At 39.4% G+C, this 26881-nt stretch overlaps 2 protein-coding genes across 3 annotated transcripts in view; both read right to left on the minus strand.

Annotated features, from left to right (window-relative positions):
* Positions 1-680: 680 nt before the first annotated feature.
* Positions 681-17600, minus strand: gle1 (GLE1 RNA export mediator). Of its 2 annotated transcripts, XM_030144387.1 has the most exons (16): positions 17416-17600; positions 15517-15711; positions 15475-15486; positions 14484-14642; positions 14192-14340; positions 14039-14099; positions 12434-12691; positions 11045-11264; positions 7994-8106; positions 6368-6580; positions 3666-3856; positions 2859-2988; positions 2669-2773; positions 2487-2569; positions 2329-2392; positions 681-1324 (listed from the first exon to the last, which is right to left on the minus strand). In XM_030144387.1, the coding sequence occupies exons 1-16, from the start codon at positions 17512-17514 to the stop codon at positions 1256-1258; spliced, it is 2121 nt and encodes a 706-aa protein (XP_030000247.1). In that variant the 5' UTR covers positions 17515-17600; the 3' UTR covers positions 681-1255. The 2 variants fall into 2 exon arrangements, with proteins under 2 accessions (XP_030000247.1, XP_030000246.1); XM_030144386.1 differs by having other exon boundaries at positions 682-1324; positions 15475-15711.
* A 1029-nt stretch (positions 17601-18629) lies between these two features.
* LOC115425546 (outer dense fiber protein 2-like) overlaps positions 18630-26881 on the minus strand; it is a 31666-nt gene continuing 23414 nt past the window's right edge. Inside the window, 6 exon segments of the mRNA XM_030143173.1 lie at positions 18630-18961; positions 20099-20224; positions 21137-21299; positions 21388-21488; positions 24487-24750; positions 26196-26306. Coding sequence (XP_029999033.1) covers positions 18815-18961; positions 20099-20224; positions 21137-21299; positions 21388-21488; positions 24487-24750; positions 26196-26306 — 912 coding nt within the window. The 3' untranslated portion in view covers positions 18630-18814.

A 26881-nucleotide genomic window follows, 5' to 3' on the forward strand; every position in this document is an offset into this window, starting at 1 on the left:
ATATTTTGTGAGAAGATCAAATTTTTCCAAATCAAATTAGCAAAAAAAACCCTGACCTGATTGAGAAAAACAGATGTCATTTTTGGATTTAGCGGTGCAAAATGGTCCGAATTCAGCTGAAAAAACTGAGACAACTTGCAAAAAACATTTTTTGTAACCAAGTGTGATAAAAGGGAAGTGGACTGTGTGTGTGTGTGTGTGTCTCAGGGATTCACACTAAATCCGTACACAGTTGACTGCTGCAGTTTGACATATTTATGTATTTTTGGTCAAAGAACAGTGAAAACAGCAGGTTAATAGGACTAATATTTTGGCAGATATTAGTCATTTTGAATACAGTAGCCTTACAATCATGTTGCTATGGCCAGAACACTTTGGCGGTGACTGCTGGACAAATGTGGTACAGCATGCACAAATACACAAATATCTGTGCTGGGGGATCAGGATGCTGCCCCTCAGGGTCAGGATGTGGATTTTAAAAACACCCCCCCCTTTTTGCGTCCCACCCTCGGTACTGACAATGTTGAAGATACTACTGAAAATACTGTCTGCATATTAAAAAAAATAAAAAATCACTTTACAGGTTGTATTTACTGGGTCTTTAAGGGTTAAAATCCTGAGATTAAATGTTGAATTCTTTGATTTTCTGCTGAAAGAAAAAGCATCACACCTGAACCATTTCCAACTGGGTTGATTTTATTTTTGATGTTTCGTTTAAGTCATTTCCAGAATCCAAACCTTTTATTTTTGAGTCCGAGGTAAGTTCATTTACGTGGATTAATCCTGTTTTCACGTGGAGAATTCATTAAAAAAAATAAATATCCAACAGGTTCAGCGTCTGTGTGGTTTGCATTCGAACGGCGAATGAATAAAAACAATACAGCAGCGATCCGGTGAGGAATTTAACGTCATCTGGAGGAAAACACACCGTGTCTCATCAAAAAAAAAAAACCACACTGAAACTCATGACATGAACAGCGTCCAGGCACTTTAAAAAAAGACGTTTGTGTCTCAGTGCAGAGCATGATTGGCGCAGGAAAGCAAACGCAGTCCCAATGACGACCCCCACAGGAGTTATTCTAGACCGGATCCATGCGTTCCTCGAAGCCTCTGATGAAGCTTCTCACTGAAACGTGTGTCCGTCACGCGCCTCCTGCGCAGACGGTTTAAAACACACTCACATGTCCGTCCAGACGTGTCCTTCAGAGCTGGAACATCTGCTGGCTTTGGTCCAAAACACCAGGTTCAGGTTCCATCAGGACCTCCAGAAGACTGAGGTCAGCTGGCCTTTAGGTGGACTGATCTGCCGGTTCTGCAGCGACGTCTGCACATAAACACAACACATTTAGTCTGGAACCCTTTAAGGCACAGGTGTCAAACATACGGCCATCATAAGGCTCCAGTCCGGCCCCAGGGATGAATTTGTAAAAGGCAAAAATTACACTGAAGATAGTAACAATCACTGGTGTCAAAATCATTTTAATTAATTTAAATGACTCCAAAATTAAATCAAAATTTCATTGTAAAAAGTCAGTATCGGCCAAACTACTCCTAAAAAAAAAAAATCGGATCGGAAGCAAAAAAAAAAAAAATCCAGATTGGGACATCACTAATATATCCCTTGGTTCTTAACATTCACATAAAGACAATGGATGGAAATGAACATAAACCTGTATTTTTTTCTTGTTTATTTTCTTGAAGGTTTGGTTCAAATGTGTGACGCATGTAGACGTGGGGGGGGGGGGGGTTTCCTCACCAAGGTTATTATCGTTAACGAAAACTAACGAAATGATGAAAACTAGAATTGAAAAAAACATTTCCGTTAGCTAAAATAAATAAATACTGTAATTAAAAGAAAAAACGCTAACTAACTGAAACTGTATTGTGTGTTTACAAAACTAAAACGTATAAAAACTATGGATAAAATTCCCCTTGTTTTCATCTTTGTCAATGTCGGATTGATACGAAATCGATTTGTTTCACTCGAGCAATTTTAGCTGGTGGCACTTCACAGTCCGAAACTTCTCATCACTTGTGGTTTATAGTCGTCTTCTTGTCCTAACTCTAACTGGAAACATGGAAACTAAAGTTGGGAGAAAGTCTACTCCGGGATTTATTTGAATATGACGGTGAGAAAGATAAAAGTAATGAAAAAACTAAAACTGAAAACTAAAACTGAAGCATTTAGAAAAAAACAAAAACTAATAAAAACTAGCAAACCTGCTGTAAAAACTAATAAAACGAACTGAATTAGAGAAAAAGAAGTCAAAACTGAATAAAACTAAACTATAATGAAAAATCCACATCTATTAGAACCTTGTTCCTCACCTCCAGAAACTGTTTGAGTCTGATGACGGAGCCCATCTGTCCACTGCTGGTCACCGCTTCAATCCTGCACAAACAAACAAACAAATAAATAAATAAATAAGGTCACAGTAAATACTAGCGTTCTGATTGGAGCTTGAACAGGACAGGTGAGTGAGTACCTGGGGAAATACTCGTCTTTAAGCAGCAGGATGAGTTTCCAGAACTGGCCCTGATACTGTTTCATTAAAGCGTTCCCACAGACCTGACAAACACAACAGTGACACTTTTAAACTGAAGTTCCAACACTGTGACTTAGGCAGCGTCAGCGCCGTCTGGTTTGGGTTCAGAAACACATCCTCACCTCCAGGAAATCGAACAGCAGCGTCGCCGTGATGTCGGCCAAAGGCTCCATGTTGAGCATCTGAGCCAACCAGCGCCAGCCGTGACTCAGACCGTGAGGGAGGGGCTGAAGGACGACGAGACCACACAGGGAGACATGTCAGACATTTGGAATTTTATGACGGATTGTCGAAACCTGAGGCGGGTCTTACCCCCTGTTTGGAGCCGTAGGGCCACCGTAGCTGGATGATGGCGGCGTAAAGGCGGATCATCCCAGACATCCTCTTCAGGAAACTGTCCTGACCTTCGACCCCAGAGTCGTCTACACGGTAACCAAGAATCCTGTGGAGACAGAACAGGTTTGACCACTGATCAGACAGGAGTAATAATAATAATAATAAAAGGAGGAGGAGAAGAAGAAAAACAAGGAGGAAGAGAAGAAAGAGAAGAAGAACACAGGAGGAGGAGAAGGAGAAAAAGAATGAAGAGGGGGAGAAAAAGGAGAAGAAAAAGGAGGAGAATGAAAAAGAACAAGGAGAAGAAGAAGATGGAGGAGGAGGAGAAAAAGAAGAAAAAAAAGGAGAAGAAGACGGAGGAGAAAGGAGAAGGAAGGAGGAGGAGAAAAAGGAGAAGAAAAACAAGAGGGAGAAGACGACGGAGAAGGAGAAGAAGAAGAATGAGGAGGTGGAGAAAAAGGAGAAAAAAGGGAGGAGACGATGAAAAAAAACAAGAAGGAGAAGAAGACGGAGGAGGAGGACAGGAGGGAGAAAAAGGAGGAGGAGTAGAAGGAGGAAGAGAGGAAGGAGGAGGAGAAAAAGGAGAAGAAAAAGAACAAAGGGGAGAAGAAGACGGAGGAGGAGAAAAAGGAGGAGGAGAAGAAGGAGGACAAAAAGGAGAAGAAAGAGGAGAAGAAGAAGGAGAAGGAGGACAAAAAGGAGGAGGAGGAGAAGAGGAAGAAGAAGGAGGATGTTCTTTTTTTTCTCCTCCTCCTCCTCCTGGTGTCAGCTGTTGGTCCTGACCTCTGGTAGTCGTCCACGGCGGTTCCGTCCTTCATGGGGGGGTAATGTGGGACGGCGTAGGGGCATTTCTTGTGCAGGTGGGCGAGGACCAGCTCCCCCACCCGAGGGTGCAGCTCCCAGATTCCAGACGCCACCACGGCGATGGGGAAGGCGGCCTCATGGTGAGACGCCACCTCCTCCTCCCCTTGTTTCTACGCAAACGAAAACCTCCAATTAGAAACTTCACAAGTGTTTTGGATTTCATGGCGAGAAGACCATGTGACGTCTGTGACCGTGGACCAGGTTTAACCATGTGACGTCTGTGACAGTGGACCAGGTTTAACCATGTGACGTCTGTGACCGTGGACCAGGTTTAACCATGTGACGTCTGTGACCGTGGACCAGGTTTAACCATGTGACGTCTGTGACCGTGGACCAGGTTTAACCATGTAACGTCTGTGACCGTGGACCAGGTTTAACCATGTAACGTCTGTGACCGTGGACCAGGTTTAACCATGTGACGTCTGTGACAGTGGACCAGGTTTAACCATGTGACGTCTGTGACCGTGGACCAGGTTTAACCATGTGACGTCTGTGACCGTGGACCAGGTTTAACCATGTGACGTCTGTGACCGTGGACCAGGTTTAACCATGTGACGTCTGTGACCGTGGACCAGGTTTAACCATGTGACGTCTGTGACAGTGGACCAGGTTTAACCATGTAACGTCTGTGACCGTGGACCAGGTTTAACCATGTGACGTCTGTGACCGTGGACCAGGTTTAACCATGTGACGTCTGTGACCGTGGACCAGGTTTAACCATGTGACGTCTGTGACCGTGGACCAGGTTTAACCATGTGACGTCTGTGACAGTGGACCAGGTTTAACCATGTAACGTCTGTGACCGTGGACCAGGTTTAACCATGTGACGTCTGTGACCGTGGACCAGGTTTAACCATGTGACGTCTGTGACAGTGGACCAGGTTTAACCATGTGACGTCTGTGACCGTGGACCAGGTTTAACCATGTGACGTCTGTGACCGTGGACCAGGTTTAACCATGTGACGTCTGTGACAGTGGACCAGGTTTAACCATGTGACGTCTGTGACCGTGGACCAGGTTTAACCATGTGACGTCTGTGACCGTGGACCAGGTTTAACCATGTGACGTCTGTGACCGTGGACCAGGTTTAACCATGTGACGTCTGTGACCGTGGACCAGGTTTAACCATGTGACGTCTGTGACAGTGGACCAGGTTTAACCATGTGACGTCTGTGACAGTGGACCAGGTTTAACCATGTGACGTCTGTGACAGTGGACCAGGTTTAACCATGTGACGTCTGTGACCGTGGACCAGGTTTAACCATGTGACGTCTGTGACAGTGGACCAGGTTTAACCATGTGACGTCTGTGACCGTGGACCAGGTTTAACCATGTGACGTCTGTGACCGTGGACCAGGTTTAACCATGTGACGTCTGTGACAGTGGACCAGGTTTAACCTGTTTTTATTTTAGATCCTTGGACCTTTGCTATTTTCTCTCTGTATGCTCCCTTTAGGGTCCATCCTGAGGAAACATGGCACTGTGTTCCATTTTTATACAGATGACAGTCAAATCTATTTACCTTTTAAGAAGGATGACCTGCAAGCTATAAAACCCCTCTTGGACCGTATTGATGACATTAAATCTTGGACGTCATTGAATTTTCTGAATCTAAACCAGGACAACTCAGAAGTGATGGTTTTTGTCCCCAGTGTTTCAAATCACACAGCTCTTGTTGACCTGGGTTCCTTATCACATTTGGTCAAACTGGTCATGTCAAACTTGGGTGTTAAAATGGACCCCAATCTTAAACTTGACCGACAAATTAATGGTGTGGTCCAGTCCAGTTTCTTTCACTTAAGACAGCTTGCAAAAGTTAAATCAGTTCTGCCCAGGGATCTGTTTGAAACTATGATCCATGCTTTTGTAACTACTAGACTTGACTATTGTAATGCACTTTATGCCGGGTTCAGTGAAAATGCACTTTCCCGACTGCAGCTGGTCCAAAATGCTGCAGCTCGGCTTTTAACAGGGACACGGAAACATCGACATATTTCACCAGTTTTAGCTTCAGTCCATTGGTTACCAGTGTGTTTTAGAGTTGATTTTAAAATTCTTCTATTTGTTTTTAAATGTTTGAATGGCCTTGCCCCCTCCTACCTGTCTGACCTGACCCACCCCTACGCCCCCCGCTCTCAGGTCAGATCAGCTGCAGCTTGTGGTTCCAAAAACTAAAAAGAAGCTTCATGGGGATCGTGCCTTTTCTGTTGTCGCCCCAAAGTTGTGGAACCAGTTGCCCTCAGTTGTTAGACAGGCTCAGTCTGTACCTGTCTTTAAATCACGTCTAAAAACGCACATTTTCTCATTGGCTTTTAATCAATGAGTGACATGTCTGTTTTTTGTTGGGGTTTTTTTTTATGCTGTTTTTATCAGATTGTAATTTGTCTTTGTTTTTATGATGGTTGTATTTTGTTGTTCTTAGCCCGCTTTACACCCTGTGTTATCACGAGTTTTATTTACTTATTTAATCCCTTGTTTTATGTTTGGTGTACGGCACTTTGGCCAGCTGTAAAGTTCTTAAAGTGCACTATAAATAAAGTTGGTATGGTATGGTATGTTGTTCAAACTCCTGCAGGTGCCTCTTATTTCCAGAACATTCTTGATGCTTCAGAAACACTTACCACAAACTTCTCGGCCAGTTTGTAGCTGACGAACTCCAGGGCCTGCGGATGCTGGGAGGTGGAGACGGACCTGCCCCCGGACACCACCGCCCGCCCCGACAGCAGCTTGTCCACCTTGTCGAAGATTTCACGGAGCTGCGACCCAGAGTTACTGGAGATCTGGCTGACGGGGATGGTGGCGGCTTTCTGAAGCTCCAACTTCAGCTTCTTTGTCTGAAAGCACAGAAAAGAAATACACACTGAGATCAAGAAGCACATTCAGAACACTTTTATTTACCCATGTTTCTGATTCCACTCAGTTATTACATTCAAAGCTGTCTTTTCTTCCCTGATACATTATATTTAATCTCCATTTCTGATGTCCACTTGACTCCGTCATTAAAAACACATCATTCGCAATGGAGAAAAAGCAATTATAAAGTTGTAAAAACTTATTCATTCATATTCTGACCAATAAAATACACACAATACATTTAATGTACGACTGAACTCATTCAAGAGTTAACTAATATTAATTTTTTACACAACTATAGACTAATATGCACATATTTCTATCTTAAGCACAGGAGTATTTTGACACCAACCTTACCCCATAAAAAACACCTTAATTATAGTTAGGATAAGTCACTGTTAAAGGAGTGATATTTTGCTGTTTTGTTTTTTTTTTTTTTTAATGGAATTCTTCATTTTCCATCATTTCCCTGTGGTCTCCATAAACTGTAAATGCTCTGCTTGGCTCTGAATTCTTCATTCATTCAACTCCACAGGTCCATCTTCAACCCTATTTCTGAGTGATGACACCAGAAAGGTGGTTTGGAGCGCTGGCCCTTTAAATGCACATGAGCCACCTCAGGCCCCGCCCCCTCCAGGTTATTGGCTGTGCTGCTCTGTCCCGTTCAACCAACAACTGAACATTTTAGGTAATGGGCTCCAAGTTTGGACAGATTTTCAGTTTTTACTACAACCGCTGCTGCTGACAAACAATTATGTCGAACTCGGAGAATTGTTCGCGTGAAGTCTGGACCTTATATTTATTTAACCTTTATTTAACCAGGAAGTCCCTTGAGATGAAATCTCTTTTTCGAGGGAGACCTGACCAAGAGGCACATCAGTACAATACAAATGAAGTAACAGAATATAAAACTACATACAATTAAGACAATATAAAATGACTGGAAACATAAAAGCTAAAAACCAGTTTAAGAATAGCAGTTCCACACTTCTGTTAAACAGTTTGATAGAAGAGATTTGAATTCACTCAAGGTAATGAAATGCTGAAGCTGAAGTGAGTTTTGCAAATTGCATATATATGTGCAAATGTCATGATGTAACTAGTTATAGATGTAACAAATTAAGCAGGAATTCAAACAGGTTGTAGAAATCCACTGGATTTTTGTCCAAATGAATCTAAAGATAGTTTTGCAGCAGCTGGAGGGTTCAAATTCAAACTGTCTGAACTATTAGGGTCCAAATACACAAAGAAATGAACCACAGACTAAGAAAAGTGGGTTTAGACAAATATGAGCCCTTTAAAGCTACAGTAAGAGTCATGGTCCCACTATGGTCCCCTGCAGACTGGACACCAGGTCTGGGTGCCCCCCCTCATGTCCAGACTGGTGAGCCCACCTGCATGTCTTTGGAGGAGTTGAGCTGTTCGAAGGCCTGAGCGCACTGAGCAGACGCCTCCTGCAGCTCTTTGTACCATTTCAGAGTGCTGTCCTCTGCACTGGTCTGCAGCCCTGAACACACAAACAGAGGACGGTAAAGGCCTGCACATCCACCACAACACACATGTGCTCTGTGTGCTTGGCTCCACCCACCCCCCCATAGCCATATTCATTTAAATTAATTCATATAAACTTAAACGGATAATAACTGATACAAATACATTATTACAAACATTAAATTATTTAACTCAGGTTGTATTGTGGTTGCTAGGGCTGTGTATCGGCAAGAATCTGGCAATACGATACCAATCACAATACTAGGATCACAATACAATATATCACGATATATCATGATACTGTTAAAAAGGCAGTTTTTTGTTTGTTTCTTTTTAAAAATGATTATTTCCTTGAAAAATGTAATTACACCAGAAATCTGCACAAATACTAAACACATTTTATTTGATCAGAACAGGATCTAATGTTATATCACAAAATTTTCTTGTGTTAAAACTTAAATTCTGTTTTACAGACATTACAGTTTAAGATCCTGTTCAAATGTTCATATTCTATTAGTTCAGAACTAACATCAGAACAGTATTTTTGTGCAATCCCAACAAAGGAACTAACACTATTTATAAAAGACTGTTAAATAAATAATAATAAAGAAAATATAAAGAAAAAAGAAACACAAAAAAACAAAAATGAACCTTCACAAAATCTGTATCTGAATAAACACCTAAAATATCGATACAGTACTTAGGGATATCGATACAGTATTGTGAAATGAAATATCGCAATATATTGCAGAACCAGTATTTTCTTACACCCCTACTGGCTGCCTCTGCCGCTACTGCCGGCACAATAATACTAGCAAATTAGACTACGGGTGTTATTATTATTGTATATTTTGTATTATTATAACAATTATTATCTTCCCCCTCACCCCCCCTTCTGTCTTTCTCACTTTCATTCACACCCCCCTCTTCCCCTTTTCCCCATCATCCCTAATCAAGCTATATTATTTAGTCACTCTTTACATTTATTATATTTTTCATTGTAATATGATGTCGTTGTTTGTCACTACTCTGTCATTGTTGTTGTTTTTGGTTTGTTTATTTGTTTGACTTTCCCATTGTTTATGTGTTGTTATTGTTTTTCTGTCCACAATGTCTTGTTAACTATAACTAATAAAAAAATAAAAAACGTGTGTTCATCGACCCTGTCCCACAGACACATACAGGACACGTGTCCTGACACGTTTAAAACTGCTCATAAAACCACGTACATTACCAGGGTTTCTGCATGAATCAGCAAATCTAATTTAATTCTCTTTTTAATGCCACTTTAAACAAATTTCATGCCCATATTCATCTGCAGATACAGTTTTATATATAGTTTTATGTCGGTTTACTGTCCACAGGCTTTAACCAGGTTCTAAATAGTTCCTCCTCCAACAACTTCTGCCTAAACTTGCATTTTCCCTTTTTTCCACATTTGCTAATATTCCCTCCGCTCTTTCACAACAGCATGAACACGCTAACAGCACGATGCATTCCAAACATCCGGTGTTGTGACTTCATGTATCGGTCATAAACGACAGTCAGTTAAAGGGTTCGGCCTGTCATCACACTATACTTCCGATCAAAATTATCAAATGTTTATATAATCAAAATAAATCATGAATAACAATGCTTTTTTTCCATCAAGTGTATTTAATTTTTTTAACGCCTCTGGACATCAAATTTAATGATTTTTAATGCTATTTAAGGCCTTAATTTTCACAAAATCTATTTAGTTTGACCGAACCATTTTAAACTTTGTTTTATCGTTCCTTTATTGAGTTGGTTTTATCTCTTTGCCTGGTGGTGTGGTTCGGTCAGATCTCAGCTGCAGAGAAAAACTCACTGAATCAAATAGTCCGATGGTCCAGTCGCCTGATTGGTGAGTCCCAGTCTTGTCCCGCCTCCCTGTACACTAAACAGGTCCAGAGGATGGCTTCATCAATTCTTAACAATGACTCCCATCCTTTAGGGGGTGAATTTCAGCTCCTTTCCTCTGGACGGAGGTTTTTAGTCCCAGGTGCAGGACACAGCGTTTATAAAAACAGTTTTGTTCCTGTCGCCGTCACTGAGCTCAATAAGAAATAGTGACATTGTACTTTATTTACTTATTTTAGTTAATTATCCTATTTCTTTGCTCTATTTAGTATTACTGTGACTTCTAATTTTTAAATGTTATGTTCTTATCCTGGTTTTATCCCAGAGACTGTTTTTATCTTCTTGGGGCTTTTATTGTGTTTTATTGCATCTTGTTTTTATTTATTTGATCTTATTTATTTATTTTATTCTTTTCCTTATCCATGCTGCTAATACTGATGAATGGTGGAACACTGAGCACGTTTTGTCCTGTCTGTAAGCGTGATCAAGTACCTGCCGAACAGGTTCAACGTATGTTTTGTTGTAATGCGAAAAGCAATCACTGTCTGCAAAACAAATCTACCCTCGGGTAGAAATAAAGTAACCTTGAACCTTAATGACTTTTAATGCTTTTTAATGACCTGCATAAACCCTGATTATGCACTTTATAGGTTATTTACGCACCTTCATCCAACTGAAACATTCCATTTTACTTTGCACCTTACAGTCTATTGTTGCTCTTAACCGCTTTATCGTCACTCAGTTCTGTTTTTATTCTAATTTATTATGTACAGTGTGTTTGCTCGAGTTCCATTTGTTATTCTTGTATCCTATTTTTCTGTCTCTCATGCTGCCGTACTACAATTTCAATCAACTGTATCTCTTTTCTTTTTGTTCATTGTGCTACTTATTTACTTGTATTTAATTTTGCATAAATTTTGCTGGACTGGGGTGGGGAATAGTTTGTTTTTATGTTGTTTGTTGTTAAAACTTGCTTAAATATCCAATAAATAAACCTTGAAAAAAATGTTTAAATTAAGGAGACTCTGAAACCCCAACATTCACCACATCTGGAGGTTTTTCCACTTTCCTACCTTTCCTCTTTGCCTTCTCCTTAGCTGTCTCCTCCGCCTTCTTCTGCGCCTCCTGCTGCGCCCGTAGCTCCGCCTCCTTCCTCCGCTCCTCCTCCTCCTCCTGCTCCTTCTTCTTCTCCTGAGCCTTGGCCACCTCCTCTTGTTTCAGCCGGATCAGCGCCCTCATCTCGTGGAGGGCTCGTTCTGCTGCTGTCATGTCGTCCACGCTGGGAAACTCGCCCTGGAAAGGAGGCGTGGTCTAAATATTCAGGTTCTACGTAAACTATGTGGACACGTTAAATTCAGGTGTTTCTTTTCCAACAAGGGTCTGGGATACAAAACAATAACGGCAAATGTCAGAATATAGTTTTATATTAAGGGATAAATATCATTGCATTGGTTAGTTTGGTTTAAAAATTTGTTTTTGCTTCCAAAATGACTCAGAGATGGTTTTTACTGAATTTCTCTCAACAATGATTTTTTTTTTGTATCCATGATTATGATTTTAAACTGTAAATAGTAATTTTCTAGCACAACTAACCATCTGCTTTCATCACATCTCACTGAGGAAGAAAAATCTCCCATTAAACTTTAAGGAAATACTGATGTATATAAACCATACGGACATAAATATTGGGACACATCATGTCTACAGCTGTAAGATGTCCTGTTCATGAGGATTTGACATAAAAACATCAATATTTCCTTAAATTTTAATGGTAGATTTTTCTTCCTCGGTAAAATGTGAAGAAAGCAGATGGTTAGTTGTGCTAGAAAATTATTATTTACAGTCAGAGCAGGAAAAATATTTTAGGAATTTACAGGTAGAACATTTAAAATCATAATCATGGATTAAAACAAAAGAAAACAATATCAGTGTTGAGAGAAATTCAGTAAAAACCATCTGTGAGGCATTTTGGAAACAAAGATAACAATTTAAACCAAACTAACCAATGCAATGATATTTAGAATAGAATAGAATAGAATAGAATAGAATAGAATAGAATAGAATAGAATAGAATAGAATAGAATAGAATAGATCTTTATTGTCATTGTCACAGAAACAATGAAAATCAGTTTAGCAGCAAAATCACAGCAAAAAGGACTTTTTAAAATTATCACACAAAATACTAAAGAAAAATGTAGGCATGTGCAAAAAGTTCTAGAATAAAATATTATATACACATATACTACTACAGTATGACTAGAACTACTGAAATATACAAAAGTTAACTCTATACAATAAATTACAGATATTTATCCCAATGTAAAACTATATTATTTCATTAGTCATTATTGTTTTGTATCCCAGACCCCTGTTAGAAAAGAAACACCTGAATTCAACGTGTCCACATACTTTTGTCCACATAATGAATATTCCTTTTTCAGGTGCTGGAAGCGTAGACTCACCTCAGCCGTCTTCCTCACCACCTCGGACACCTGCGAACACAGCTGGTTCCCTCTGGTGCTGTAGGAGCTGAGGCTGGACGGGGGCAGGTCTGTCCTGGTCTGGGTGGACGGTTCCAGGAGCTGGTTGAGCTGCAGGATCTCCTCCTGGATGGTGTTGAGGTTTCGGCGTCGATCCCTGCCCTCCGCCTGTCGCTGCCGCTCAAGCTCCGCCTCCCGGAGACGCTGCTGCTCCGCCTCCCTCAGCCGCAGGTTCAGGATCTAGAAAACAGTGAGGACATGAGTTACACTGATCAAACGGCTGTGATTAAAGGCCGATGGATGCGGTAACAAGGGGACTGGGGGGGGGGGGTCAGTGAGGTTCAAGGAATCGAGATGAAACAGGATTTGATGTATTTAAAGTAGTGGTTTCCAACCTTTTTTGACTCGTGACCCCATTTTAACATCACAAATTTCTGGCGACCCCAGACATTCAAAACGGAGACATTTTTTGTTGTTGCGAAAATTAATTTGTTTTTGATCATGTAATAGTTTGCTATACTATAATAATAATAATAATAATAATAATAATAATAATAATAATAACTAGAAGCACTCAGAGCACTGATCTCCACCAAGGCAGATCAGCCCCCCCCCCCCCCCCATCACCACCAAAATGTATCATTTGTTCCTTGTGCCGGTATCAACATTTCCTGAAATTTTCATCCAAATCCATCCATAACTTTTAGAGTTATCTTGCACATGGATGGACAGACAGACAGAAAGACAAACCAACGCTGGCAAAAACATAACCTCCTTGGCGGAGGTAATAATAATAATAATAATAATAATAAATTTTATTTGTATCGCGCTTTTCATGGAACTTAACCTCCTCAGACCCAGGACAGAAAACCCATAGGTTTTCTGTCCACAGCTGTGGACAAGAGTTTCACAACTTCATACAAAAAAAAAAAAGAAAAGAAAACTGTCCACCACAAAGGACATGCCATAAAAATTTATTTATTATGGACAGAGGCAGTAAATCCAGGTGTAGATTACTGCACAAAGGGAGAATTTTATTTTCCTTGGTCAGGATATGTACAGTCAGTCCAGCTGTGATTTACCAGGCTGACAATTAATACTGAACAAACAAGAACTGAAACTATGAATTATGAAAGAGCTGCAGCATCTGAAACTGACCACAATGAACATTTGACAGATAAACAGAACCACAGTGCTGCAGTTTCACAACCACCGTTTGTGTCATTTTGTGGATTGGGATTGTCTGTCAACTCGCCATATATGTTTTATTAGTAAGTTTGTATTTGTATTTTTATTTTTATCAATTCCTAGAAATTTCAGGTGACCCCATTTGAATTCCAGGCGACCCCATGTGGGGTCCTAACCCCAAGGTTGACAAACACTGATTTAGGGTCAACTGTTTAAATCAATGGAGAGGTTGGACTGGAGGTGAAGAGAAGAAAAGTGTTAGGAGTGATGTTTTAAGAGCGTCTCCGAGTATGAAAGGAAAGGTGTGGAGGAAAAGGCAGGAGGATTCCAGGTTTGATGGATCAGATTTGTTGATAATAACAGCAGTGTCTTATTCTGTTTAAATGCGTCCTCTCATACCTTCATTCTGTGTCGTTGTTCCTCTTTCAGCTTCTCCTGACGCCCGATACTCTCTTTTGTTCTGAAAAAAAAAAAAAAAGGTTAAAAATCCAGCAGCGTGGATCTTGGGTTAGATTTTGTGAAATAAAACCAGAGTTCAGAGTGGTCCCTCACTCTCTGTCCATCATGTCTCTCATGCTCTGGAAGTCCTGCCTCTGCTTCAGCTCCATGAACTCCTCGAAGCGTTTCAGCTGCTCCGACTCCGACGTCACCACCGATGCCACCAGCTTCTCCTGCTGCTCCTGCCGCAGCCTGAACGCCATCTACACACACACACGCACGCACACACGCACGCACGCACGCACGCACACACACACACACACACACACACATTCAGGTTTAACAACAGATGACATAAATCCAGGTGAAGTCTGTTGGTGTCGTCAGTGACAGGTGTCCGACCGACCTTGGCCTGCTCTCGTTTCTCCTCCTCAAACCTGATGATGCGTCCAGCCATCTCCATGGCTTTGGGCGACAGCAGGGAGATGGCGGGTGGAGACGGAAGACCTGACATGTCGCTCACATCAGCTTCTGGATCTGTGTGGTTCGCTTCATTACTGACGACCTACAGCACAGGTGGAGAGAGGAAAACCAGGGTTCACACACATTTTTCAAGGTCAAATTCAAGCACTTTTAAGGATAACTTTCAAATTTTCCAGCACATCACCTTATCACTGGGGTAAAATCCATATCTACAGGACTACATATACTCATGATTATTTTTTTTCTTCCTTTAATCACAACATATATTGTATTATGCTATAAACCTCTAAAGTTATGTTTCTTTTTATTTTTAATAAAAACAGATAAAACAGTTTTACCACATGCACCCCTGCTCAAACAGGATTCCTACAAGTTAAATTTGACAAATTTTTAAGACTGTTTAGAACAGAATGTAATGCCCATTTCATAGTCATACTGGCAAACATTTGTGACTCCTAGAATTTAGGAAAATGCATTTATTTAGTCCAACACCTTGATTCCCACCATTTGAGTCATTTCTCACCAAGGGCTTAGCAAAAACTGGTTCCTAATTTCAATGTAAATTGTCAGGTTGGAAGTGAGTCGACCAACAGTATTTTCTTTCCAGTTTGGACATTTAACAGACACATTTAAACACAACACAGCCAACAACTTTATGGCAACATAACTTAAGACCTACCATATCAAATTTAATATCTTTTAAAGACTTTTTAAAGGTATTAAATGCAGATTTGTAAATTCAAGACTTTTATGACTTTTTAAGACCCTGCGGAAACCCTGTAAAAGGAATTAATAGCTGCAGTATATATGGTTACATGTATTAAAAACAGAACAACTAAAGGCAGGTGTAATGGTTTTATAGTGATAGTGGAATAAGGTTTTTGAAAGAGGAGAGTGAATGGATGAAGCCGTACCTGCTCAGGCTCAGCTGCTGATTGGACGCCGTTCACGCAGCCGATGCCTGTGATACTTGGAACGGATCCTGTGGAGGAAATCGAGGCTGGGATCTCATCAGAGAGTCCTGGGCTGGAGTCCCCGGAGCTGGAGGCTGCGAAGCAGGACTTCTGCAGAGACAAGGATCCCAGACGCTCCAGAACGACGCCGGAGTACGGGGACAGACTGGGGGCTTCATTATAACCGGCCAGAATATCCTGTAAGAAAAAAAACAACACACTATTATGACTGTCTGATAAAAACATTTACAGGACTATGAAAGACTCCAGGATGAAAACACACACCACAACTATGTTTTTACCCAAATGCAGTTAGACTGTTAAATAAACACACATAAACACACATAATATGAATACTGCACCGATCTGATATTAGGATTGGATATCGGCCTTAATATTAATATTTAGCTGGATTAGTAAAAGCTACCAATCTGTAAGACCAATCATTCCTGTTTAAATTTTTGCGACACGGGCTACGTCATGCATGCCGAGAGTTGACTGGAGTGTTATAGAAAACGTTATACGTTATTGAAAAAAACTGTTTACTTAAAGTCTAATCAATGCATTCAAGTCAATGCAAACGCCAACTACTTAGTAATGTGTGGCAATAAAAACACACTCAAAGACACACACATATATATATATTTAAAAAAACCAATCATTGTTTAATCATGACCCACCGGAGCTAAATATCCGAACTTTTAGACAAGAATAAAACCACAATTACATACACAGAAAAAAACTGACTGAAATAAATCTCCCAAAAACATAATTTTGGGCTTTTTCACCATTTTACCTTTTATATTGTACAGAAAAACATTCATCCACCAAATAACTGTCACATGTGACATGAAGAATGTGATCATTAGTTGAAGCCCTGCTGCACTATTCATTAATATACATGTTATTTTACATTGTGTGATAGTTTGTTTTAAAACTGCATAAAAAGTGCAGGTTGACACACTGAACAGTTACCGTCTACCTGTATTCAGACATACTTATTTGACATTAGAGAAACTCAGTGAAATGTATGTTAAATTAAATATAAATGTGTCTGTATCTGTCAAATAACTGAACTTATAATAACTCTGATAATTACTTAAGTATGTTCTGTGTCATTAGAGTTAAAATATAAACGTGGTAAAAACAAAAGATGTCCCATGTATGAAACATCAAATCTCATTTTCATCTGTCACAAAATATTATGTACAAACAGTAGGTACAATATACTAAAACTTGAGCCTACACCTTTTGGGTCAATACTTTTCATTAAATTATCATTATTATTATTATTATTATTGTTATCTGTTTGTAGACTTTCATAAACTGTTAAAAAAGGACCAAAGTTAGTTGACTTGGTTTTGTTACATTAATGGTACATTTTCATAATATTTTAATATGATGTGTATTAGTGTTGTATTATTTTAACTGTCTCATTCATGTTTCATGCCACTCTGTGAATTAATTTAAAGCATTTTGTTAATTTAAATGTGAAAAGTGCAATAGAAATACAGTATACTAAAGTTCACTTGTGAAATTAACTAATACTTTTACCAGTCAAAACTGCTAACAGCACTTCGGACCACATTAGAAAATTGTTGATATATTAATCATTTTAGACATCTTTAATAAGTTATGTTTCCATATATATTTCATATTTCAAAATAAATACTTAAGGTGTGACGAGTTAGCATTATTTCAACAACTTACACATTAAAACAAGGATTTTTCCCTTATTTGTTCTGCATTGGTGATTTAGTAATTTATGCTGGTTTTGTTGTATATCTACAGTGTGTTTAAAATCAATACGTAGTTAAATATTCGTGTTATTAGTCCGTATTCTCGGTATTAGATTAGCCTACCGGGTGAGCTAAAGGCTAAGCTAATTTAGCATAAACTCACCTCGCCTCTTTCAGACCAATACGGGTCGAACGAGAGTTTTCCCTTCGGTGAGTTTTTTAAGGCCTCTAGTGTTTCCCATCGTAGGTTTTCGGCGTGCATGTCGACAGAAACATAAACACAACCAAAATCTAAAAAAAATAACAGGAGCCGGTGCTAAGTTTTGAACCGCCACATGTGGTTACATTGATTACAATCCGACGAGAAACGGTGTAGACGATCTAAGGTTCCGCTGTAACAACCGGCATTTTAGTACAAGAATAAAAACCCAAAATGAAGCACAATACATTAAAAAAAGGAGAGAAAAAAAAAATTAAAACACAATTATAAAGGAAGTTAATTAAATAATTTACAAATGTGCTAACAGTCATTTATCAAGTCACAAGTGTCTAAAACTATTTTTGCTGCGTCCTCCAAATACATTTTTCAGTACAGTATTATATATTATCCACTGAATTTTGCATTTTTTAGTCAAAACCTCGTATTTTCACATATTTCATTGTCTGATCGTGTAGCTGTTCGTTAAATTTTAGAGTAAATTCCAAGGTTACTACATCAAAGCAGAGAAAAGTGACGAAAAAATTACTTTTTCACTAAAATATATCATAAACTGAACATGAAAATAAACCATTTATCAAACTACACAGGTTTTACTGGTCAATCAATGTTGCAGAGGATGTTTCCACATTCACCGAGTCATTTCTGATGATCACAACAAGATGACAAACTGCATTTTACCTGAATTATTTATGGATTAATGGATCAATATATAAGATCAGCATCTGCTTTGGTCACCAGCAGCTGTGTAGATCTTCAAAGGTTAAATAAAAGACCAAGATTATTCCACTGTTCAAACCATCAAAAACCAAAAGAGCTGCCAGTTTATTCATTCTGCAGCTTTTTATTTAGTATTCATTGTTTTCACTCACACATTTAGACTTAACTTCATGGTTTTCATATATAAACAGAAATTAAATGAACATTTCGTTAGTTCACCAAATAAAATGATAAAGACGTCTGATTGTCATCTAGTTAGAAATAAATGTTTAAATTATATCTTTGAAGACTTTATTCAGCTGCTTAAACAAACTGAACCAGATAAAGGTGGAGTTAAAAATTTATGGTATGATTATTTCTAATTCATGCACAGGTTTTTAGTGAGTGTTTGTGTTTATTAAATCACAATTAGTTAAAAGTCAGATGAAGGAAACTGAAACTGAACTGTGCAGGACGGTGCTTTATTAAAAAGTACATAAATACATTTGAACAGGCTAAAAACATTTAATTTACAAAGGACTTGAATTCATTTCACAGACGATATAAAAGACGAATACAAAGACTAAAAAATAAATGTCACATTGTTGTTTTCTTTGGGAATGGACAGATGCAGATTAAACCAGCTTTAACTGGTGAGTAAAGAGTCACCGAACACGTTTCCGTATGACGTTTTCAAAAAGTGGACGTAGTTCTGCAGAGAGCGGTTGGTGGAGTCCGACTGCTCCAGTCTGTCCTTCAGGTTTTGCAGCTGAGTCTGGAAACGACGCTCCATCTGTGACACAAACACACACAAGAAGTCATCAACATCTCAGAACCAAAGCCTGCACTTCTAACTGTTAAGATCTACTCTGTTTAAAAATATACCACTGTAAATACTATGCATAATATTTTCTTTTAGCACTATTTTGGCTTGTTATGTGACTTCTGTAACTCGTTTCTTTGTTTTGTTTTTTTGTTTTATCTGCCTGTTCTGCTGCCTCTTGGACTGGTGGCCAGTGGAAATGTGAACTGGTTCTTAACTGACCTGACTTGGTAAAATAAAGGTTCAATGAAATAAAATAAAATAAAATAAATACATAAACATCACTGAATTATTACTAGACTTCAGTAGAATTGTTCTGTCTGTATTTACTGTTGAATTCAGAGGTTTGTGTTTAGTTTTTGGGTCAGTCCACCTCAGATCACCAGTTAAATGACATTTTTAAACCTCACCTCCTCTGATTTTTATGAACTTTGGCATATACGTAATTAATAGACCGAAAAGACAAAATTTCAAATTTTACCTTTACCACAGCTGGACAAGGTACATGTAGGCTCTGTATGCACATCTTCTGCACTCTCAATACAAAGAATTTACTAGGAATCTGAAGGTAGGCCTATATTCTATCCAAATTTGCTCAAGTATAAAAAAGAAAACCCCTCTAATTTTTTTATATGTTGTAGTTGACACAAAAGGCTACATTTTTCATAACGGCATCAAAGAGGTCAGGCGTGTCCTGCAGTGTCAATTTCAAGGTCAAAATATAAATCAAAAGGTCCTCCATGTCAAAAGTACCCAAATATACAAAAGAATGCTAGATTTAGATTCCCTATGGTCTCCCCTTTACAGAAAAAACAAGCTTTTTAAAATCAAACCAGTAGTTGCTGAGTTACAGCACTTTGAAATTCGGCTGACATGGCCTTTTTTGCCAAAAAGTGAAAAAATGAAATCGCCACATCTCGAAAACTGTTCGACAAAGCTACAACTTTAAATTTCAGCTTTCTGGCCATGAATTATCCATACACCAAATTTCATCTAAACTGGAGGAGTTGGGGTTTGACTCATTGGGTGACTGTCCCTGTTCCGCTGTTCTAACAGACGAACTAGTGGATTTTTTTTTTTTTTTTTTGTGATTTACGGCATCATAACCTCGTCTTTGTTTCGTCGCATTTGGCTCAGTTCGGTTCTGGCTCGGCTCAGCTGACTCTGCAGGTCCAAGGCCTTGGACTGGGACGTTCTCTCTTTGGCCAGGACCCTCTGCATGCCCTCCTCCACCTGCAGGACAAAGGTCAAAGGTGATGCGGTTTAGACTCAGGGTTCATACACATTTTTCAAGGTCAAATTCAAATGCTGCTAATCATCAGATTAACAGCCTTGAAAACGTTTTTATTTCCTAGTTTTCATCATTTTCTGATACTGGTTTGTTAAATACATATTTCTTTGCTTCTAAAGATAAACTCATGGTGCCCATCTGAGTGGACATTTATGGAACTCCATGAAAAATAGGCTCATTAAAAAAAAAAAAAAAAAAAAAAAAAAAAATCAACTATTGTTTTGCTTTAAGAGGAATAAAAACACTCAGGAAAAAAAAATCTGGACTAAGGTTCTCACATTTCATGCATGAAAGGGTTAAAACTAAATACTAAAGATAAAAAAACATTAGGAAAATGAAGACAGTAAAAGTCACATGACAGAAAAAATAAAAAAAAGATAAAGTAAAAGGAGGTAAGAGTTGATAAAAGACCAGAACAGAAAGAACACAAAGGAAAACAAAGGAAAAAGAAGCAGATTCAGAACAAAAACCTACTGAGTACAAATACTACAGACCACAAAAAAAAAAAAACATTTACCTCAAAGAATTTTTCTCTGATATTGGTTTGATAAACTCATATTTCTTTGCATCTGAAGTTAAACTCATGGTGTTCAGCTGAGTGGACATTTATGGAACGCCATGAAAAATAGGTTCATAAAAAAATTAATTGCATTGTTTTTTTTTAACACCTAATAAAGGAATAATAAAGGATGATAATAATAATAAAGGATGAATAAAAACACTCATAATTCATGCATGAAAGGCTTAAGTATTTTAGAAGTGAGCGTGTGCAGAAGGTGGGCTTTCACTGTGTATGTGGCTCCACCCACAGGACTGGCCTTTGTGTTTTGTACATGCGTAGCTTTCATTCACACCTGTCTGTTAGCGTCGTCCACACTCTGCTGCAGCTGTCTGGACACCACGCTGCATTCCAGGGTCTTCTCCTCCAGCTGCTGCTGAAGTCTACAGCTGTTGGCTTCAGTCACGGTCAGAGCCTGAGTCAGGTCTTTGTTCTCAGCCTTTACGTCCTCCAGCTTCCTGCAAAAACAAAATAAACAGAAAAAAAAAAAATGTGTTGTGAGCTCATCATTAAGAGGCGGGTTCATGAAGTGTCTGCTGTCGTCACCTTTCCAGCTGCTGAACTTTCTTGTTGAGGCTGTTGTTCTCCTCCTGCAGCAGCAGGTTCTTCTGCTGAAATATCTCCAGCTGAGCGCCTTGCTGTTCCACCTGAAACAGAATTAACGAGATGAATTTCAGTCTCTAAAGTAACTGTGTGTGCTTCTTGATAAAGGATGCTTTGCTGGAACATACGTACAACAGATCTGCTGCTCCTTTAAGTCCTCTGAGCTCCTCAGACTGAGCTCCCTAACCACCTGCTCATCAGAGCTACGTATTTTCCAAACATAACTGCTCGAACTGTTTTTCTAAAATCTCGTACCCCACCTTTAAACAGGAAGGAGCTGGCTCGTCTACAGTTTGTCCAGAACTCTGCTTCGAGGCTTCTGACCCGCACCAACAGTAGAGCCCACATCCCACCTGTTCTTACATCTGCCCATTGGTTCCCTGTTCTCTGTCGTTTTCCTTTTATAATTCTGGTGTGAACCTTCCGTGCTTTACACGTCCAGGCCCCAGCATACGTTACTGCTCTGATCCAGACCTACGGCTCAGCTCGCACACCGAGGTCTTCAGGGCAGGACCTGCTGATGGACCTTCACACCTGTTTTAGATCGAGAGGTGACAGGTCTTTTAAAGCCGAGGTCTTTGGAATGACCTCCCTTTGCACCTACGGTCCACAGACTCTGGAGAGACTTTTCAAAAACACCTCAAGACACTCTTGTTTAAGCAGGTGTTTTATTTTCTAACTGACTCAGGGCTGCCACAAACTGACTGCACTTCATGTATTTATCGTCTTTTAGTTACCTCCGCCAAGGAGGTTATGTTTTTGCCAGGGTTTGTTTGTCTGTCTGTTTGTTTGTCTGTCCGTTAGTGTGCAACATAACTCAAAAAGTTATGGACAGATTTTGATGAAATTTTCAGGGTTTGTTGGAAATGGGATAAGGAAGAAATGATTAAATTTTGGTGGTGATCGGGGGTGGGGGGGCCCACGGGGGGGGCCCACTGATCAGCCTTGGCGGAGGTCTGCGCTCTCCGAGTGCTTCTAGTTGTATTTTGAATTGTATTTTAATTGTGTTTTGCACTGTAAAGCACTTTATGACTGTCTGTGAAAAGTGCTCTACAAACTAGAAGCACTCGGAGAGCGCAGACCTCCACCAAGGCTGATCAGTGGGTCCCCCCGTGGGCCCCCCCACCCCCGATCACCCCCAAAAGTTAATCATTTCTTCCTTATCCCATTTCCAACAAACCCTGAAAATTTCATCAAAATCTGTCCATAACTTTTTGAGTTATGTTGCACACTAACAGACAGACAAACAAACCCTGGCAAAAACATAACCTCCTTGGTGGAGGTAATAAAATCTACTTCCTTACTTACGTAGCTGAACCACTGCTGAAGAGGCCTAAAACTCAAATACTGAAGTCTGTGACACTACTGGCCCGATGCCTAATTCTGTTAAACTGGAAAAACAAAAATCCTCTGACTCATCAGGCTCTGCTGAAAGACATTATGCAACACTTACAATTGGAGAAAATCAAATTTTCACTATAAGACAATGTAAAGTTATTTTATTCCATTCGGCAGCCCTTTATAGATTACTTTAATATTAAGTATGTAGGCAGGACCCCCCCCCCCACCACCACCTTTTTTTATGTGTGTGTGTGCACATGTGAGTGCAGGTGTAGTGTTCTTGTTCTGACATCACATATATTGGATACTACATATGACTTTTTTTTATATTGTCAACGTTCTAATCTCAATAAAAAGAGTGGAAAAAAAAAAACAAAACTCAAATATTGCTCAGAATCAATAAAAGTTCAGAGCTGAAATAGCTTAGAAAGTAGAAAAAAATGTTCAAGTAAAAATTAAAGTTGAAAGAGAAGCTGAAGTAGCTTAAAGCAGAAATATTGTTTAAATGAAAAATTCCAGATGACAGAGGAGCTGAAACGGCTGAAAAGGCTCAGCTGAAGCTTTGCTGGGACACAGCTGAAGCACTGCTGAAGTACAAGTGAAGCTGAAAAGGCTTAAATCTGAAATGCTGCTGAAGTGAAAGAATAAAAGTTCAATGAGGAGTTGAAATAGCTTAAAGTAGAAAAACTGTTAAAGTAGAACATTAACTCAGCAGGTTCTTCTGCTGAAACTTCTCCAGCTGAAGCTCTTACTGTTGCACCTGCACAGAAACGTCTCTAATAAACAGTGGATCAGTGGAGGGTGGACGGTTGAATCACCAGTAAAAGCAGGTTCCTACAGATTCAGACGTGTTAGAGTTTCAGTTCAGAAACATTCAAAGTCTTTGTAATGACATCAAGGACCAAGAAACATGAACCTTTCAGGATGTGGGATCATAAAGTGGGCTCATTCAGATGAAGATTTGGACCAAAACACGGTCTGGTATGGCGCCACCTGGTGGTGAAAACAAGAACGGCCTGGTGGTGAAATCCTTCTGGTAGTATTAACCCATAAAGACCCACAGCTACTTTTGTTCTAGTTTCCCTCTATTTAACCTTTCATAAGTAATTTATCACCAGACATTATCATATCAGTCTCTGTATTTTGCATTTTTCAGTGTAAATCATGAATTTTCCTATATTTAATTTAAAACAGAAAACTAATGAAAAAACATGAAAACTAAGTAAATTCAAAGATTACTATATATAAAAAAGAGCAAACTGAAGAAAAAGTGACTTTTCTCAGCACAGATATCGTTAACTGATCATAAACCCAGTGTGTCCATCCGCTGTCACTTATCCAGCTCCATGGGTTTTACTGGTGAATCAATGTGGACGGTGTTTCCACGGTAACTACGGGGGCTCTGAACGTCCAAATGGGTCATATCTGATGACCGTGAAAAGATGAAGAACTGTATTTTACACCAGTTATTTCCATGTATTGATCGGATTAGTGGATCAACAGGTATTAAACAGTTTAGATCAGTAGATGGTTTTGATCGCTGGTTGATGTTTGGGTCTTTATGTGTTCAACTTTCCAGTTTCAAGAGTCAAGGACTGGTTTTGTGCAGACAGAGTTCATTAAATCTCACATTATTTGATTAAAAAACTAAGAAAATGACTGGTGTAGAACCAGCTGTTCCCTGGCTGTGCTGGTTCTTGCCTTGTGTCTGACTTCGGACAGGGCGGAGCTGCTCTCCAGGCTCCTCCTCTCGTACCCTTGCGCCTCCTGCTGGGCGTCTCGGAGCTGCTGTTCGCTCCTCCTCAGTCTGTCCGGCAGCGCCTCCAGCTCCCGGATCCGGCCCAGCAGCTCCCTCCTCAGCTGCTCCTTCTCCCGCTCCAGGCTCACCTTCAGGTCCCGCGCCTCCTTCTGCGTCTCCTCCAGCTTCAGACAGAACTCCTCCGCCTCCAGACGAGCCTGTCGGACCTGCACATGGGGGGGGGGGGGGGGGGGGGGGGGGGCAGGGTCCGACAACCATCAGCTACACTGATACATGTCATTATTACAGTTTTACTGGGTCTCTAGTTTTTATTCTGTCCACATTCTCACTTAAAAGCACTTACTACTTTAACTACTTCCCTCTAATATTTATTTATTTTATTTGTTTATTTTTTTCTGTTTAAGAACTTCCACGCTTTGTAGCATTTTTGATACTTTTCATTTATGTAGAAAAGCCCTGTTTGTTAACATTTTGCAACATTGCATGATTGTCGTGTACCAAGTGAAAACTCCAATAAGAACTTGAAATATTAAAAAAACACTTACAAAATGTTTTAACCCTCCAGTCTCCAGGTGAGCATATTATGCACACTTTACACTTCATGTTATTAAAGGTCATATTATTTTTCACAATTTGTTTTAGGTCAGAAATTAAAAGTTGTTAAGTTTTGAAATTTTTTTTAAATTCTGACCCAGCCACTAAAGTTAGCACCTTTTTCAAAGTGAGTAAAAAAAGCACATGGACATGTTTTAACATTTAACATTTGATCTAGAACAAAAAAAAAATATACACATTTCATACAGTTTGTTTATATCTTTTTTTTTGTAGTTCATCAACTTGAGCCATAAACAGAAATGCCAAGTACTCAATAACTCATATTTCCAACCCTTTAAATACCATGTTTGTAATGGAAACAAAGCTGATTTTTGATACAGAAACACAAAAATCATTTGTTTATTTTTTTCCAGAATAATACATAAAATTGGATTGGATTTTTTTTTTTCATCCTGGCACATGTCATATATGAAATTATTAGTTTTTTTCCTACACTCCATTCATGCAGGACTAGTACAACCTGAGGAACTCTGTGATTTACAGATGAATCTCCACGTCTGTGTTTTGTGTAGAACGTTCACACAGGACAAGTGTTTTTTTTACACACATGTACAGAAATTATCCCCTGATTGTAACATCCAGGCTAATTATTAACAGGCTAGTACATACAGAGAACTGTTGAGCCTACTGAAAGATGATTAAATGTTCTGGAGCGCACAATGTCATGTTGTTCATCTCATGCATTTTTCCACATTTTTCATTTAAATGCGCTGAGACAACAACCTCATTACCATGGGTCAACAGGTTATATTTGTTCTGTGAAAACAGAGCTTCTGTGTCAGTTTTTCACTCATAATTGCATATTTTATTCATATTACTGTGTTCTGTGAACCTGTAACATTGTTTTGCACAAAAAAGTTTATTATTTATGATAATTAACCAAGACATTTAATTAGCAGCTCCTCAGGATGAAATAACTGAATACAATGACTTCTATTAAAAGAGTTTAGTTGGAAAAGTTTGGGTTTTTTTTTTCATTTTCGTTTCCTCTAAAGCTCTGTGAAGTGTCTTGTCCTCACTCACAGTCTGACTTTACCTTCTTTTGGTATTTCTCCACCAGGTTTTCATGCTTCTTGATGGTGGACTTCAGCTGACGGGCCTCAGACTGCAGAACTTTGAGCTTCTCCTCGGAACTCGCCAGTTGACTCTGATCCGAAATAAAGACAACGTGTGCAAATTCACAGTAAATTCAGGTGATGTCACTAGGACATCGCTAAAAAGCACAAAACAAAAGAATAACAATAATGAAATTTTAAAAATAGAGCCAAAAACCAAACAAAACCATGCATTTCCATCCAGTCTGGTGGAATAAACAGGAGTAACACCGAACTCCTGTGACCATAAATGAACACTGAGGCTTCTGGTGTTAGATTTACACATGAGGAGTGAATATAATCTATTAGGCCTGTAACGGTACACGTACCGAACCGAACCGTTTCAGTACACACCTGTTCGGTTCGGTACACAGCTGTACTGAAACGGCACAGTATGATGAGAAAAAGAAAAAGGAACGAAAGACGTCGTTCAATGCGGAACTTTAAATCCACGCAAGTTTCACACGGACATATGGAAGGAGCACACTGACCCGAAATATGAAACAGCAGCTGATATAAGGTTAAAAAACAACAAATCTGATGTGAACCTGGAAGGAACAGACTGCAGACCCTCCAGCATCAGTCCAGTCCAGTTTGGATCAGTTCAGGTTCAGGTGAAAGACAACAA

The sequence above is a fragment of the Sphaeramia orbicularis genome, chromosome 9 (genome assembly GCF_902148855.1).
Source record: "Sphaeramia orbicularis chromosome 9, fSphaOr1.1, whole genome shotgun sequence".
Lineage (NCBI taxonomy): Eukaryota > Metazoa > Chordata > Actinopteri > Kurtiformes > Apogonidae > Sphaeramia > Sphaeramia orbicularis.